The sequence below is a fragment of the Pelophylax lessonae genome, assembly GCF_965119305.1.
Source record: "Pelophylax lessonae genome assembly, chromosome: 6".
NCBI classification, from domain to species: Eukaryota; Metazoa; Chordata; class Amphibia; order Anura; family Ranidae; genus Pelophylax; species Pelophylax lessonae.
The window spans coordinates 325,995,719-326,009,550 of NC_138773.1; the positions used below are offsets into that span (position 1 = coordinate 325,995,719).

General features: G+C 44.1%; 1 protein-coding gene across 1 annotated transcript in view; it reads right to left on the reverse strand.

The window, feature by feature from the left end:
- Positions 1-13,832, reverse strand: part of ADCY5 (adenylate cyclase 5) — a 309,283-nt gene that overhangs the window by 10,122 nt on the left and 285,329 nt on the right. Inside the window, exons 15-16 of the mRNA XM_082262186.1 lie at positions 7,083-7,258; positions 1,520-1,646 (exon numbers count right to left, since the gene is read on the reverse strand). Coding sequence (XP_082118312.1) covers positions 1,520-1,646; positions 7,083-7,258 — 303 coding nt within the window. The remainder of the gene's footprint in view (positions 1-1,519; positions 1,647-7,082; positions 7,259-13,832) is intronic.

Genomic DNA, 13,832 nt, shown 5'->3' on the forward strand with positions numbered 1-13,832 from the left:
ACATGCTTGGCCAGTCCATCACCTTTACCCTCAGCTTCTTTAGCAAGGCAGTGGTCATCTTGGAGGTGTTTGGGGTCGTTATGTTGGAATACTGCCCTGCGGCCCAGTCTCTGAAGGGAGGGGATCATGCTCTGCTTCAGTATGTCACAGTACATGTTGGCATTCATGGTTCCCTCAATGAACTGTAGCTCCCCAGTGCTGGCAGCACTCATGCAGCCCCAGACCATGACACTCCCACCACCATGCCTGACTGTAGGAAGACACACTTGTCTTTCTACTCCTCACCTGGTTGCTGCCCCACACGCTTAGTACCATCTGACCCAAATAAGTTTATCTTGGTCTCATCAGAGCACAGGAGATGGTTCCAGTATTCCATGTACTTAGTCTGCTTGTCTTCAGCAAACTGTTTGCAGGCTTTCTTGTCCATCATCTTTAGAAGAGGCTTCCTTCTGGGATGACAGCCATGCAGACCAATTTGATGCAGTGTGCGGCGTATGGTCTGAGCACTGACAGGCTGACCCCCCCACCCCTTCAACCTCTGCAGCAATGCTGGCAGCACTCATACATCTATTTCCCAAAGATAACCTCTGGATATGACGCTGAGCACGGCACTCAACTTCTTTGGTGTACCATGGTGAGGCCTGTTCTGAGTGGAACCTGTCCTGGTAAACCGCTGTATGGTCTTGGCCACCGTGCTGCAGCTCAGTTTCAGGGTCTGGGCAATCTTCTTATAGCCTAGGCCATCTTTATGTAGAGCAACAATTCTTTTTTTCGGATCCTCAGAGAGTTCTTTGCCATGAGGTGCCATGCTGAACTTCCAGTGACCAGTATGAGAGAGTGAGAGCGATAACACCAAATTTAACACACCTGAGACCTTGTAACACTAACGAGTCACATGACACCAGGGAGGGAAAATGGCTAATTGGGCCCAATTTGGACATTGTCACTTAGGGGTGTACTCACTTTTGTTGCCAGCGGCTTAGACATTAATGGCTGTGTGTTGAGTTATTTTGAGGGGACAGCAAATTTACACTGTTATACAAGCTGTACAATCACTACTTTACATTGTAGCAAAGTGTCATTTCCTCAGTGTTGTCACATGAAAAGATAGAATAAAATATTTACAAAAATGTGAGGGGTGTACTTACTTTTGTGAGATACTGTATATATAGTTGGTCTAAATCTTTCATTGTCTTTAATACCAGATGGAGTAGGAAAATATTATTCCATTAAAACAGACTTTCCATTTTCATGGAATTACCCATTAACTCTTTTCGGTGCCAGCGCCATTTTTTGTGGTTTTTTTTTTGTGTTTTTTCCCACGCGTTTCAATCATTTTTAACCAGAAGATCACTTAGAACCCCCAAAATGTGACATCATTTCTGGAAGGGGACACCCCGGAGAATGGAATTGCTGTAGTTCAAATTTGCATCTGGTGGAAATTCAGTCCTAATCCCCCCCCCCCCCTGACTTTGTAGAGAATCCTCCGGAACAGTATGGGGGTCTCACAGTGAAGTACCTGAAGCTTCCACAGGAAGTCCAGCCGGGCCGTAGATTCCACCTGCTGAGCGTGCAGATAGAGCGCCAGAACGAAGACTGTGATTATGATCGGTGTGGCGATCTTCAGCGCGACTCTGTCGATGGTACTGCAAAGACACAAAGGGGGAACGGTTACTTTCCGGGGAACAAAGATCCTCTCCATATACCAGTAAAAAAAAAAAAAAAAAAATTATATATGTATACACACACATACATTATATTGTCAAAAGTATTGGGACACCTGCCTTTACTTACACATAAACTTTTTTTTTTTTTTTTTATTAATTTTGCAAAGACATAAGTACAAAAAAAAAAAAAAAAAACAAGAAAACACAACAATTCGAATCCCCCCCCTCCCAGCCCCCCAACTTTAATGGCATCCCAGTCTTAGTCCGTAGGGTTCAATATTGGGTTGGCTCCACCCTTTGCAGCTATAACAGCTTCAACTCTTCTGGGAAGGCTGTCCACAAGGTGTAGGAGTGTCTATGGGAATGTTTCACCATTCTTCCAGAAGGGCATTTGTGGAGGTCAGGCACTGATGTTGGGTGAGAAGGCCTGGCTTGCAGTCTCCTCTCTAATTCATCCAAAAGGTGTTCTATTGGGTTGAAGTCAGGACTCTGTGCAGGCCAGTCTAGTTCGTCCACCCCAAACTCCCTCATCCATGTCTTTATGGACCTTGCTTTGTGCACTGGTCATTTGGTGGAGGGGGGATTATGGTGTTGGGGTGTTTTGCAGCGGTTGGGCTTGGCCCCTTAGTTCCAGTGAAGGGAACTCTTAAAGGCACCAGCAGACATTTTGGACAATTTCATGCTCCCAACTTTGTGGGAGGAGTTTGGGGATGGCCCCTCCCTGTTCCAACATGACTGCGTACCAGTGTACAAAGCAAGGTCCATAAAGACATGGATGAGCGAGTTTGGGGTGGAGGAACTTGATTGGCCTGCACAGAGTCCTGACCTCAACCCGATAGAACCCCTTAGGGATGAATTACTGTAGAGTGCAGACTGCAAGCCAGGCCTTCTCGTCCAGTGCCTGACCTCACAAATGTGTTTCTGGAAGAATGGTGAAACATTGCCATAGACACTTCTAAACCTTGTGGACGGCCTTCCCAGAAGAGTTGAAGCTGTTATAGCTGCAAAGGGCGGAGCCAACTTAATATTGAACCCTACGGACTAAGACTGGGATGCCATTAAAGCTCATGTGTGTGTAAAGGCAGGCGTCCCAATACTTTTGACAATACAGTATATATATATATATATATAGATAGATAGAAAGATAGACAGCTTCATCTAGTGGTTATAATGCAGTATTTTCCTTAAATACCTCAATGAGGAAATATCACATTTTGGCCACCAATGGAGCTCCCAAACATCATTGGAAATATAGAAAATGACCCACACATAGTAGACACATAACAGGGATTATTTGCAATAGCTGTGTGACATTTTATAAAACGAAACCCCTAAGGCAGGGTTCACATCTCTGCCCAAATGACCAGAATGTCAGTGAGAGTCCGAGCAGGAGAACTTGCCATTCTAATCTTTGTCTCCTAAAACGTCATCTCAAAGCGGAGTTCCACCCTGGGAACATTTTTTTTTAATAAAAATCCCCCCGGGACAGTCAGGGCTAGTACATTCCACAATGGCTAGCCTCTGATCTGTCCCGGGTTGCACTTACCTTTTAGAAGAAATACTTACCTTGAAAAAGTATTGTCCAGCGCTGCCATCTCAGGTGTGGGTGAAGCCAGCGCGATCCTCTTCTGTGTCCTCTTTCGTCCTCTTCGGTCCCACGATGCACTGCACCGGCCCCGCCATCACTTCCGGTGCCGCAGCGTCATCCCTGCACAGCTTCTGGGCATGCCTTCAGGGAACTGACGTCAGGGCCGGTGCAGGCGCATTGATTCCTGGGAGCGATGACGTTCAGCTCCCAGAAATCATTGCAAGCCAGGAAGTGACGAATCGCCGTGGCCGCCGAGGGGAGGAAGAGGAAGTAAGGTAAGTATATTTTCTTCTATACGAGGTAAGTAAAAAAAAAAAAAAAAAATCGCGATTATCCATTTGTTTTTTGGGTGACCCGGGGCATGAAGATGGAGGTAAGTATAAATTTAGGGTGGAACTCCACTTTAACTATATTCAAATAATTGTATTCTTTTAGTTCCTTCTGACTGATGAGTAACATCTGCACCCTAAATCAGATTTCTTTGTAAATCACAAAAAAATAGCAAAGAAAATAATGTAGTTTTTCTTACCAGGGTTCTGTGGAGTTGCTGGACTCCCTGAAAAATAAAAATAAAAAGGAATAATTAGAAATCACAGATCATTCTGCAGTCCGGACGCTAGAGGGAGCTATAGGACCACTTTTGGAACTTGTGGCTAATCTTATAAATTTGGTTTAGAATGAGTTGATCAGAATCAGTTGTCTGATCAATATTTCATTCTGTTTTTGCAGATGTTTAGATCTTAGTGCCGGTTCACATTGGTGCGATACGGGAACCCTGCGAATCCACTGCGGGTTCCCGCATCGCACCCGACTCACAGGCAGTTCACACTGCCATATGCAAACTTCTGGGAGTTTCAATACAAAGATAACGGCACCCCCAGATTAGTTTGCATATCGCAGTGCGAACTGTCAGTTCGGACAGGAGTCAGATCGCATAGGTGTGAACACTCATGGGATTCGATTTGCATCGCACAGACATCGCATGTGATTTGCACAGCAGTGCGGTGCGAATCACATGCGATGTCTGACATCGCTATAGTGTTAACAGGCACTAAATCATACACCCATCGAAGATTATGTTTTCTTCCGGCACAGCATGTAAAGGTGCCAATAACTGGAGAACGATTAAACAATTAAACATGTTTTATTCGATTCATTAAAAATAATAATAAGACATCAATATTAACCACTTGCCGACCGCCCGCCGCAGTTTTACTGCAGCAGGCTGGCTTGGCTGCACGAACCGACGTAGTACACGTCGGCCATGCACGTGGTGCTAGGGGGTGATTGCGCGCCAGTGGCGGTGTGCTCCTGCCCCCCACTAGGCAGCGGGGATGCCGATACACGGGGCTGGGGCTCCGATTGCCGCCGGCCAACCGCGATCGCTCCCCGCTGAGAGAGAAGGACGGTCGGATGTTGTAAACACAGCTGACCGTTCTTCTCCCTGGAATGATCACAGAGCGCCTGTGATCCTTCTATATTGGAACACATATCTCTATGGTCATTTCACAAGCCCCTCCCCCCACAGTTAGAAAACACTCCCCTAGGCTTACATATAACCCTTTGATCGCCCCTGGGTTAACCCCTTCCCTGCCAGTGTCATTATTACAGCATATTTTTTAGCACTGATTACTGCAGTAATGTCACTGGCCCCCAAAAGTGTCAAAAATGTCAGTCAGGGGTCCGATCTGTCCGCCGCAATGTTGGATTTCCACTAAAGGTCGCAGATCGCCGCCATTACTAGTAAAAAATAAATAAATAAAAATTGCAAATCTTTCCCCTAGTTTGTAGACGCGATAACTTTTGCGCAAATCAATCAAAATACACTTATTTGGAATTTTTTTTACCAAAAATATGTAGCAACATACAAATTGGCCTAAAATGATGAAAAAATTTCATTTTTTTTATTTTTATTTTTTTTTTTATTGGGAATGTTATATAGCAGAAAGTGAAAAATATTGTTTTTTTTTTTCAGAATTGTCGCTCTTTTTTTGTTTATAGCACAAAAAAAAAAAAAAAAAAATTGCACAGGTGATCAAATACCACCAAAATAAATCTCTATTTGTGGGAAAAAAGGGCATCAATTTTATTTGGGTACAGCATCGCACGACTGCGCAATTGTCCGTTCGCAGTGTCGAATCGCAAAAAATGTCCTGGTCTTTAAGGGGGCAAATCCTTCCGGTCCAGAAGTGATTAAAAAAAAAAATGAAAGCATTCAAAAAAGCCAAACTTGGCGTTTTGAATGCTTTTAAAGTGCAATAGAGGGGTTTGGGGTCTTACAGACCCCCGATCCTTCCATAAAGAGTACCTGTCACTCCTATTACTGTCACATTCTCCCCGATCCCTCCATAAAGAGTACCTGTCACTCCTATTACTGTCACATTCCTCCCGATCCCTCCATAAAGAGTACCTGTCACTGCCAATTACTGTCACATTCCCCCCGATCCCTCCATAAAGAGTACCTGTCACTGCCTATTACTGTCACATTCCCCCGATCCCTCCATAAAGAGTACCTGTCACTGCCTATTACTGTCACATTCCCCCGATCCCTCCATAAAGAGTACCTGTCACTGCCTATTACTGTCACATTCCCCCCGATCCCTCCTTAAAGAGTACCTGTCACTCCTATTACTGTCACATCCCCCCCCCCCGATCCCTCCATAAAGAGTACCTGTCACTGCCTATTACTGTCACCAGGGTTGTTTACATTCACTGTGACAGCAATAAAAGTGATCAGATTTTTATTGTTTTTAAAGAATAGTGTAAAAATAAAAAAAGTATAAAATAGTTAAGAAAAAAAAATTTAAAGTGCCCCGTCCCTCTGTGCTTGTGCACAGAAGCAAATGAAGACGCAAGTCGCGCCCGCATATGTTAACGGTGTTTAAACCACAAATGTGAGGTATCACCACGATCGTCAGAGCGAGAGCAATAATTCTATCCCTGGACCTCCTCTGTAACTCTAAAGTGGTAAGCGTTAAAAATGTTTAAATTGTAGCCTATGGAGATTTTTAGGTACCAAAGTTTGTCGCCATTCCACGAGTGTGCGCCATTTTAAAGCATGAAATGCTAGGTATATATTTATTCAGTGTAATATCACTGTTCACATTATACAAAATAATTGGGCTAACTTTACTGTTTTGTTTTTTTTAATTCATGAAAGTGTATTTTTTCCCAAAAAATTGCATTTAAAAAGCCGCTGCGCAAATACAGTGTGACATAAAAAATTGAAACAATTGCCATTTTATTCTCTAGGGTCTCTGATAAAAAAAAAAAAAAAAAAAAAAAAAAAAAATATATATATATATATATATATATATATATATATATATATATATATATATATATATATATAAGGTTGGGGGTTCTAAGTAATTTTCTAGCAAAAAATACAGATTTTAACTTGTAAGCAACGAATGTCAGAAAAAGGCTTAGGCGCGAAGGGGTTAAGGATGATCTCCGCCCCTCAGCCTGTAACAAGGAAATAAGTGAACAAAATTTGATCTTTTATTTGGCGTCTCTTACGTGTAAAATCCTCAACTGGTTACAGTCTATCTAAAGCTATTTTTTTTTTTTATTATTTATTTATTTTTTTTAGTGCTGAAATGATTATGGAATCATTGAACCCTCGGTCCGTTTTCCTTTTTTTTTTTCTCTTGTCTCACTGATAAGAGTCACCGGGAGGCAAAAAAATCCTGAGAGAGGATCCAACCCTTCCACACTCTATCTATTGGACGCACGTTAATATTTCCACAGAGTTGTGAAGTCATTATATAACTAAAGCCAACAGTGGGTAATCGTGTCACATCAAAATTCCTTTTTTTACTTACATCTGATTGGCTGCCACCAGCAGGTCAGCATTGTCAAACAGCGCCACCTGCGGGACCTCCACAATAATCACATAGAGAAAGTCGATGATGAGCATCATAATAAGTTTCCCGATGCTGCTGATGTGAAGAAAGACGGAGCAGGCGAGGAGGCTGAGCAGGATGCAATAGGTGAAATACTGCAAAAAAAAAAAAAAACACACATCAATGGTCAGCTCTCACAATCAGTAAAATATAAAAATATATACATATACCAAAGCAACCTCTATTCATTATATCCGAAATATGCTGCACAATTAATGAAACAACCAATAAATAAATAAATGCGTATCATACAACTGTGTATATCCAAAAGTGACAAAATTATAAATACCACAAATAGTGAATCATAGAATAAATAAACTGAATAAATAAAATAAATATATCCAAAAATGTGCAAAAATCCAAGGTGTGCAAATAAATCACGATATATAAAAAATACAATATTCAGAAGTCCCCGCTGTGCAAATAAATCCCAATATATGAAGCATTGCCAATAAATATAGATTCTCCAAAAGTGCTGACAGTGCTGTAAACATGCAGATATATACAATACATATATTGAGATTTATTTGCACAGCACGGACTTCTGAATATTATATTTATTATATTTTTATATATATCATGATTTACAGTGCATTGCGAAAGTATTCGGCCCCCTTGAACTTTGCGACCTTTTGCCACATTTCAGGCTTCAAACATAAAGATATAAAACTGTAATTTTTTCTTTTATTTGGCGTCTCTTACGTGCAAAATCCTCAAGTGGGACACAATCATGAAGTGGAACGAAATTTATTGGATAATTCAAATTTGTTAACAAATAAAAAACTGAAAAATTGGGCATGCAAAATTATTCAGCCCCCTTAAGTTAATACTTTGTAGCGCCACCTTTTGCTGTGATTACAGCTGTAAGTCGCTGGGGGTATGTCTCTATCAGTTTTGCACATCGAGAGACTGAAATTTTTGCCCATTCCTCCTTGCAAAACAGCTCGAGCTCAGTGAGGTTGGATGGAGAGCGTTTGTGAACAGCAGTTTTCAGTTCTTTCCACAGATTCTCGATTGGATTCAGGTCTGGATTTTGACTTGGCCATTCTAACACCTGGATATGTTTATTTGTGAACCATTCCATTGTAGATTTTGCTTTATGTTTTGGATCATTGTCTTGTTGGAAGACAAATCTCTGTCCCAGTCTCAGGTCTTTTGCAGACTCCATCAGGTTTTCTTCCAGAATGGTCCTGTATTTGGCTCCATCCATCTTCCCAGCAATTTTAACCATCTTCCCTGTCCCTGCTGAAGAAAAGCCGGCCCAAACCATGATGCTGCCACCACCATGTCTGACAGTGGGGATGGTGTGTTCAGGGTGATGAGCTGTGTTGCTTTTACGCCAAACATAACTTTTTGCATTGTTGCCAAAAAGTTTTATTTTGGTTTCATCTGAGCAGAGCCCCTTCTTCCACATGTTTGGTGTCTCCCAGGTGGCTTGTGGCAAACTTTAAAGGACACTTTTTATGGATATCTTTAAGAAATGGCTTTCTTCTTGCCACTCTTCCATAAAGGGCAGATTTGTGCAGTATACGACTGATTGTTGTCCTATGGACAGAGTCTCCCACCTCAGCTGTAGATCTCTGCAGTTCATCCAGAGTGATCATGGGCCTCTTGGCTGCATCTCTGATCAGTCTTCTCCTTGTATGAGCTGAAAGTTTAGAGGGACGGCCAGGTCTTCGTAGATTTGCAGTGGTCTGATACTCCTTCCATTTCAATATTATCGCTTGCACAGTGCTCCTTGGGATGTTAAAAGCTTGGGAAATCTTTTTGTATCCAAATCCGGCTTTAAACTTCTCCACAACAGTATCTCGGACCTGCCTGGTGTGTTCCTTGTTCTTCATGATGCTCTCTGCGCTTTAAACGGACCTCTGAGACTATCACAGTGCAGGTGCATTTATACGGAGACTTGATTACACACAGGTGGATTCTATTTATCATCATTAGTCATTTAGGTCAACATTGGATCATTCAGAGATCCTCACTGAACTTCTGGAGAGAGTTTGCTGCACTGAAAGTAAAGGGGCTGAATAATTTTGCACGCCCAATTTTTCAGTTTTTTTTATTTGTTAACAAACTTTGAAATATCCAATAAATTTCGTTCCACTTCATGATTGTGTCCCACTTGTTGATTCTTCAAAAAAAATTACAGTTTTATATCTTTATGTTTGAAGCCTGAAATGTGGCAAAAGGTCGAAAAGTTAAAGGGGGCCGAATACTTTCGCAATGCACTGTATTTGCACACCTTGGATTTTTGCACATTTTTGGATATATTTATTTTATTTATTCAGTTTATTTATTCTATGATTCACTATTTGTGGTATTTATAATTTTGTCACTTTTGGATATACACAGTTGTATGATACGCATTTATTTATTTATTGGTTGTTTCATTAATTGCGCAGCATTTTTTTGGATATATTGTTTATGCACTTATGAGATAGTGGAGTGCTCACAGCAATTAACCTCAGTCTGGTTGCTCCTGGGATCTATTTATTTCCTTGTAGATTTCAACCTCTATTCATGCCACATCCAAAAATGTATAAAGATAAAAAACCGAAGAACCCTAGTTCTGCCAAAGGCGGACTTTATTGGCATTAGCATTTGACCCGACACTTAATTTTTTAAAAGTATCAAAAACTTTTATTGGGACACACAATAAAAGGAGTATATATTCTAAAGTGACATCAAAGACAGAACAAAAACTAAGACAAATTAAAAAACATCTGAAAACCAACGAGGCATAGGATGAAGCCCCAGTACAGCGAGTCCCCTAAACCCAGAAGGGGGAGGAAGATTCCACCAAATCCAGGGGACACATGTCCTGTACCAGAGCACCTCCACTGATCACAGGTGAGGTTGACGCGTTTCAGGACCCATTTATGGGAGGAAATCCTCTTAGCATTGTCGACTGTCTCCATGGATGGCTGTACCAGAATTCCTTAGACCAACACTGGGACCAAAGCAATCTTCCCACACCAATATACCCCGCCAAACAGGTGAGAGGGAGAGAAGCAAAAAAGAGGGGCAAAAGGATAACGAGTAGGGAAGGGTCCTTCAAACCACAGACTTATAGGTTCCAATGACTCTAGGTCTCCCAACGGGGGTGGACACAGGTAAATGGCTGTTACCCAGGGCCGCTGCAAGGATTTTTGCCGTCCTAGGTTAAATAAAAAAATCTCTCCCCCCGGTTTGCACAATCCCCCCCCCCCCAGTCTGCACAGCCACCCTCAGTTTACAGAATCCCCCCTCCCCCTAGTCTTTACAATCCCCCCCAGTCTGCATAATCCCTCCTCCCCAAGTCTGTACAATCCCCCCCAGTCTGCACAATTTCTCCTCACCATAGTCTGCACAATCTCCCCCTCTCCCAGTCTGCACAAACCCCTCCGACCCTAGTCTGCACAATCCCCTCTCAGTTTACACAATCCCCCCTCCCCCCCCGGTTTGCACAATCCCCCCCCCCCCAGTCTGTACAATCCCCCCTCGGTTTACACAATCCCCCCTCCCCCTAGTCTGAACACTCTCCCTCCCCCACAGTTTGCACAGGGGGAGTAAGAAATGAAAAGGGAAAGAAGAGGTAAAGCAAAAAGAGTTCGGGGGAGAGAGGGGGGCTGTGCAGGGTGCAGATAGCTCACTCACAAATTAAGTTTCCCCCTTCAGGCTGGTCTCCACAGGTAGGCTGAGCACAGATGCACAGTGCATGTAGGGGGCCTTAAGTGTAGGCGGGGTTTGGCTGGAAACAAATGGGAGGAGTGTCAGATTAAACAGGCGGCCAAGTGTGAGGGAGGAGCTAGAAAGACAGTGGGCGGCGACATAACGGGTGGCAGAGCAAATACAGCCCGCCCCCTGTGAAAGCTAGCTTTCACTGCACTATCTAGCAGTGACAGGAAAAATGCAAGCGATTGCTTCCGCCGTCCGAGGTTAAGCAGCCGAAAATAAAAAAATAGTCCCATGACTGCTGTGGCAGAAGCGGCCTTTTTACAGTCTATCAGAGTGGCCTGGGGGTAATGCATGCCTGCCCCCCCGCCCAGTCCACCCCTGGCCGCCTGCACCCGCCAGCGGTCCATTATTTGATTGATTCTGAGTGCAGGTGCCCCCTGCTGAGTTGCGCCCTAGGCGGCTGCCTGGGTCGCCTTACTGGTAGCGCAGGCCCTGCTGTTACCCCTGGCCTAGATAGCCCTGGTACTTGAAGATTCTGGCCTCCGGACATTGGAAGGAGGAGGGGATTATATGTATACTCTCCACAGCACGGCTTCTATACGGTTGATTTTGGGCTACATTATACAAGTGATTGTTGTAAAGGCTGAACTAATGATGAGATAAGTTGTTGATTGCAAGCCCCATTATCAGCAAACATGGTGTTATATGGGAGAGGAAGAAGTGACGTATCCCATTGGAACCTAGAAGTCTGTGTTTTGAAGGACCCTTCCCTACTCGTTATCCTTTTGCCCCTCTTTTTTGCTTCTCTCCCTCTCACCTGTTTGGCGGGGTATATTGGTGTGGTGAGATTGCTTTGGTCCCAGTGTCCGTCTGAGGAATTCTGATATAGCCATCCACGGAGACAATGCTAAGAGGATTCTCTCCCGTAAATGGGTCCTGAGGAAGCTACGCTTACAGCGAAACTCGTTGATCTCACCTGTGATTAGAGGAGGTGCTCTGGTACAGGACATGTGTCCCCTGGATTTGGTGGAATCTTCCTCCCCCTTCTGGGTATAGGGGAATCGCTGTACTAGGGCTTCATCCCATGTCTTGGTTTTCAGATGTTTTTGTCCTGTCTTTGATGTCACTTTAGAATATTTACTACTTTTACTATGTGTACCAATAAAATTTTTTGATACTTTCATAAAAATGAAGTGTCCGGTCTAATGCTAATGCCAATAAAGTCCGCCTTTGGCAGAACTGGGGTTCTGTAGTTTTTTTATCTTTATAGAAATATATATATTATATACACATGAAAAAGGGGGGGGTAAAAAAAAAAGGGCAGAAAACAATGTTCTGTTGTGTTGTAAAAGTTTGCAATTGTCCGCACCCCTAAGCTGTTTCCCGACACCTGACAAAGAGGCTTGCACTGACTTTCCTGAAGCGCGTTTTTGGACACTCAGGTGTTTGCTTAGGACCATCTAGACCTGCAATCACGCTGACCACAGGATAATGACATCCTAGCAATGCCAACTCCTGAAAGAGGTTGTCAAATCTCCAAAAAAAATACAAAAAAAACCCAAAAACCTGTAAGACAAAGGCATAATGAGCTAGTGTGCATCGCATACTTGTTCTTTGATAAATACCTTAGAAGGAAGTCCCCGCAGCGCCGCCCACTCACCGCTGACATGGCCGACATGTTCACCCGTCTTCCTTCTGGGTTTGCATCCCCTGGCTATCTGATGTCTTCCTTCTGGGTTCGCATCCCCTGGCTATCTGATGTCTTCCTTCTGGGTTCGGATCCCCCGGCTATCTGATGTCTTCCTTCTGGGTTCGCATCCCCTGGCTATCTGATGTCTTCCTTCTGGGTTCGCATCCCCCTGGCTATCTGATGTCTTCCTTCTGGGTTCGGATCCCCCGGCTATCTGATGTCTTCCTTCTGGGTTCGCATCCCCTGGCTATCTGATGTCTTCCTTCTGGGTTCGCCTCCCCCGGCTATCTGATGTCTTCCTTCTGGGTTCGCATCCCCCGGCTATCTGATGTCTTCCTTATGGGTTCGCATCCCCCGGCTATCTGATGTCTTCCTTCTGGGTTCGCATCCCCCGGCTATCTGATGTCTTCCTTCTGGGTTCGCATCCCCTGGCTATCTGATGTCTTCCTTCTGGGTTTGCATCCCCCGGCTATCTGATGTCTTCCTTCTAGGTTCGCATCCCCTGGCTATCTGATGTCTTCCTTCTGGGTTCGCATCCCCCGGCTTTCTGATGTCTTCCTTCTGGGTTCGCATCCCCCGGCTATCTGATGTCTTCCTTATGGGTTCGCATCCCCCGGCTATCTGATGTCTTCCTTCTGGGTTTGCATCCCCCGGCTATCTGATGTCTTCCTTCTAGGTTCGCATCCCCTGGCTATCTGATGTCTTCCTTCTGGGTTCGCATCCCCCGGCTTTCTGATGTCTTCCTTCTGGGTTCGCCTCCCCCGGCTATCTGATGTTTTCCTTCTGGGTTCGCATCCCCCGGCTATCTGATGTCTTCCTTCTGGGTTCGCATCCCCCGGCTATCTGATGTCTTCCTTCTGGGTTCGCATCCCCCGGCTATCTGATGTCTTCCTTCTGGGTTCAGATCCCCCGGCTATCTGATTGGCTGAAAACCCCATGTTGTCAGTCCCACGCATTAACAGCACAGGGCTCCGAAGGCACGGGTGGCCGTTCCTTCAGAGCGCATGCGCCTGTGATGTCACTGGCTGCATGCAAAGTAAATATCTCCTTAACTGTGCAAGTTTAGGAGATATTTACAGTACCTATAGGGAAGCCTCATCATAGGATCATCTATAGGTACAAGTCACAGAGGAAGCTTTACTTAGATTGAAACAAAAACTTTCTCTTCACATCTGGCGATTTAGGATCACTGGCAGACATGCCGCAATTCTGTGGCAAAACACACCACACATGTTTGGGTGCCATTCATTTTTAATGGCACCTCAAACACGGTGCGGTTTTGCTGTGATTAGCCAAGCTTCATTAACCACTTCCCGCCTGCC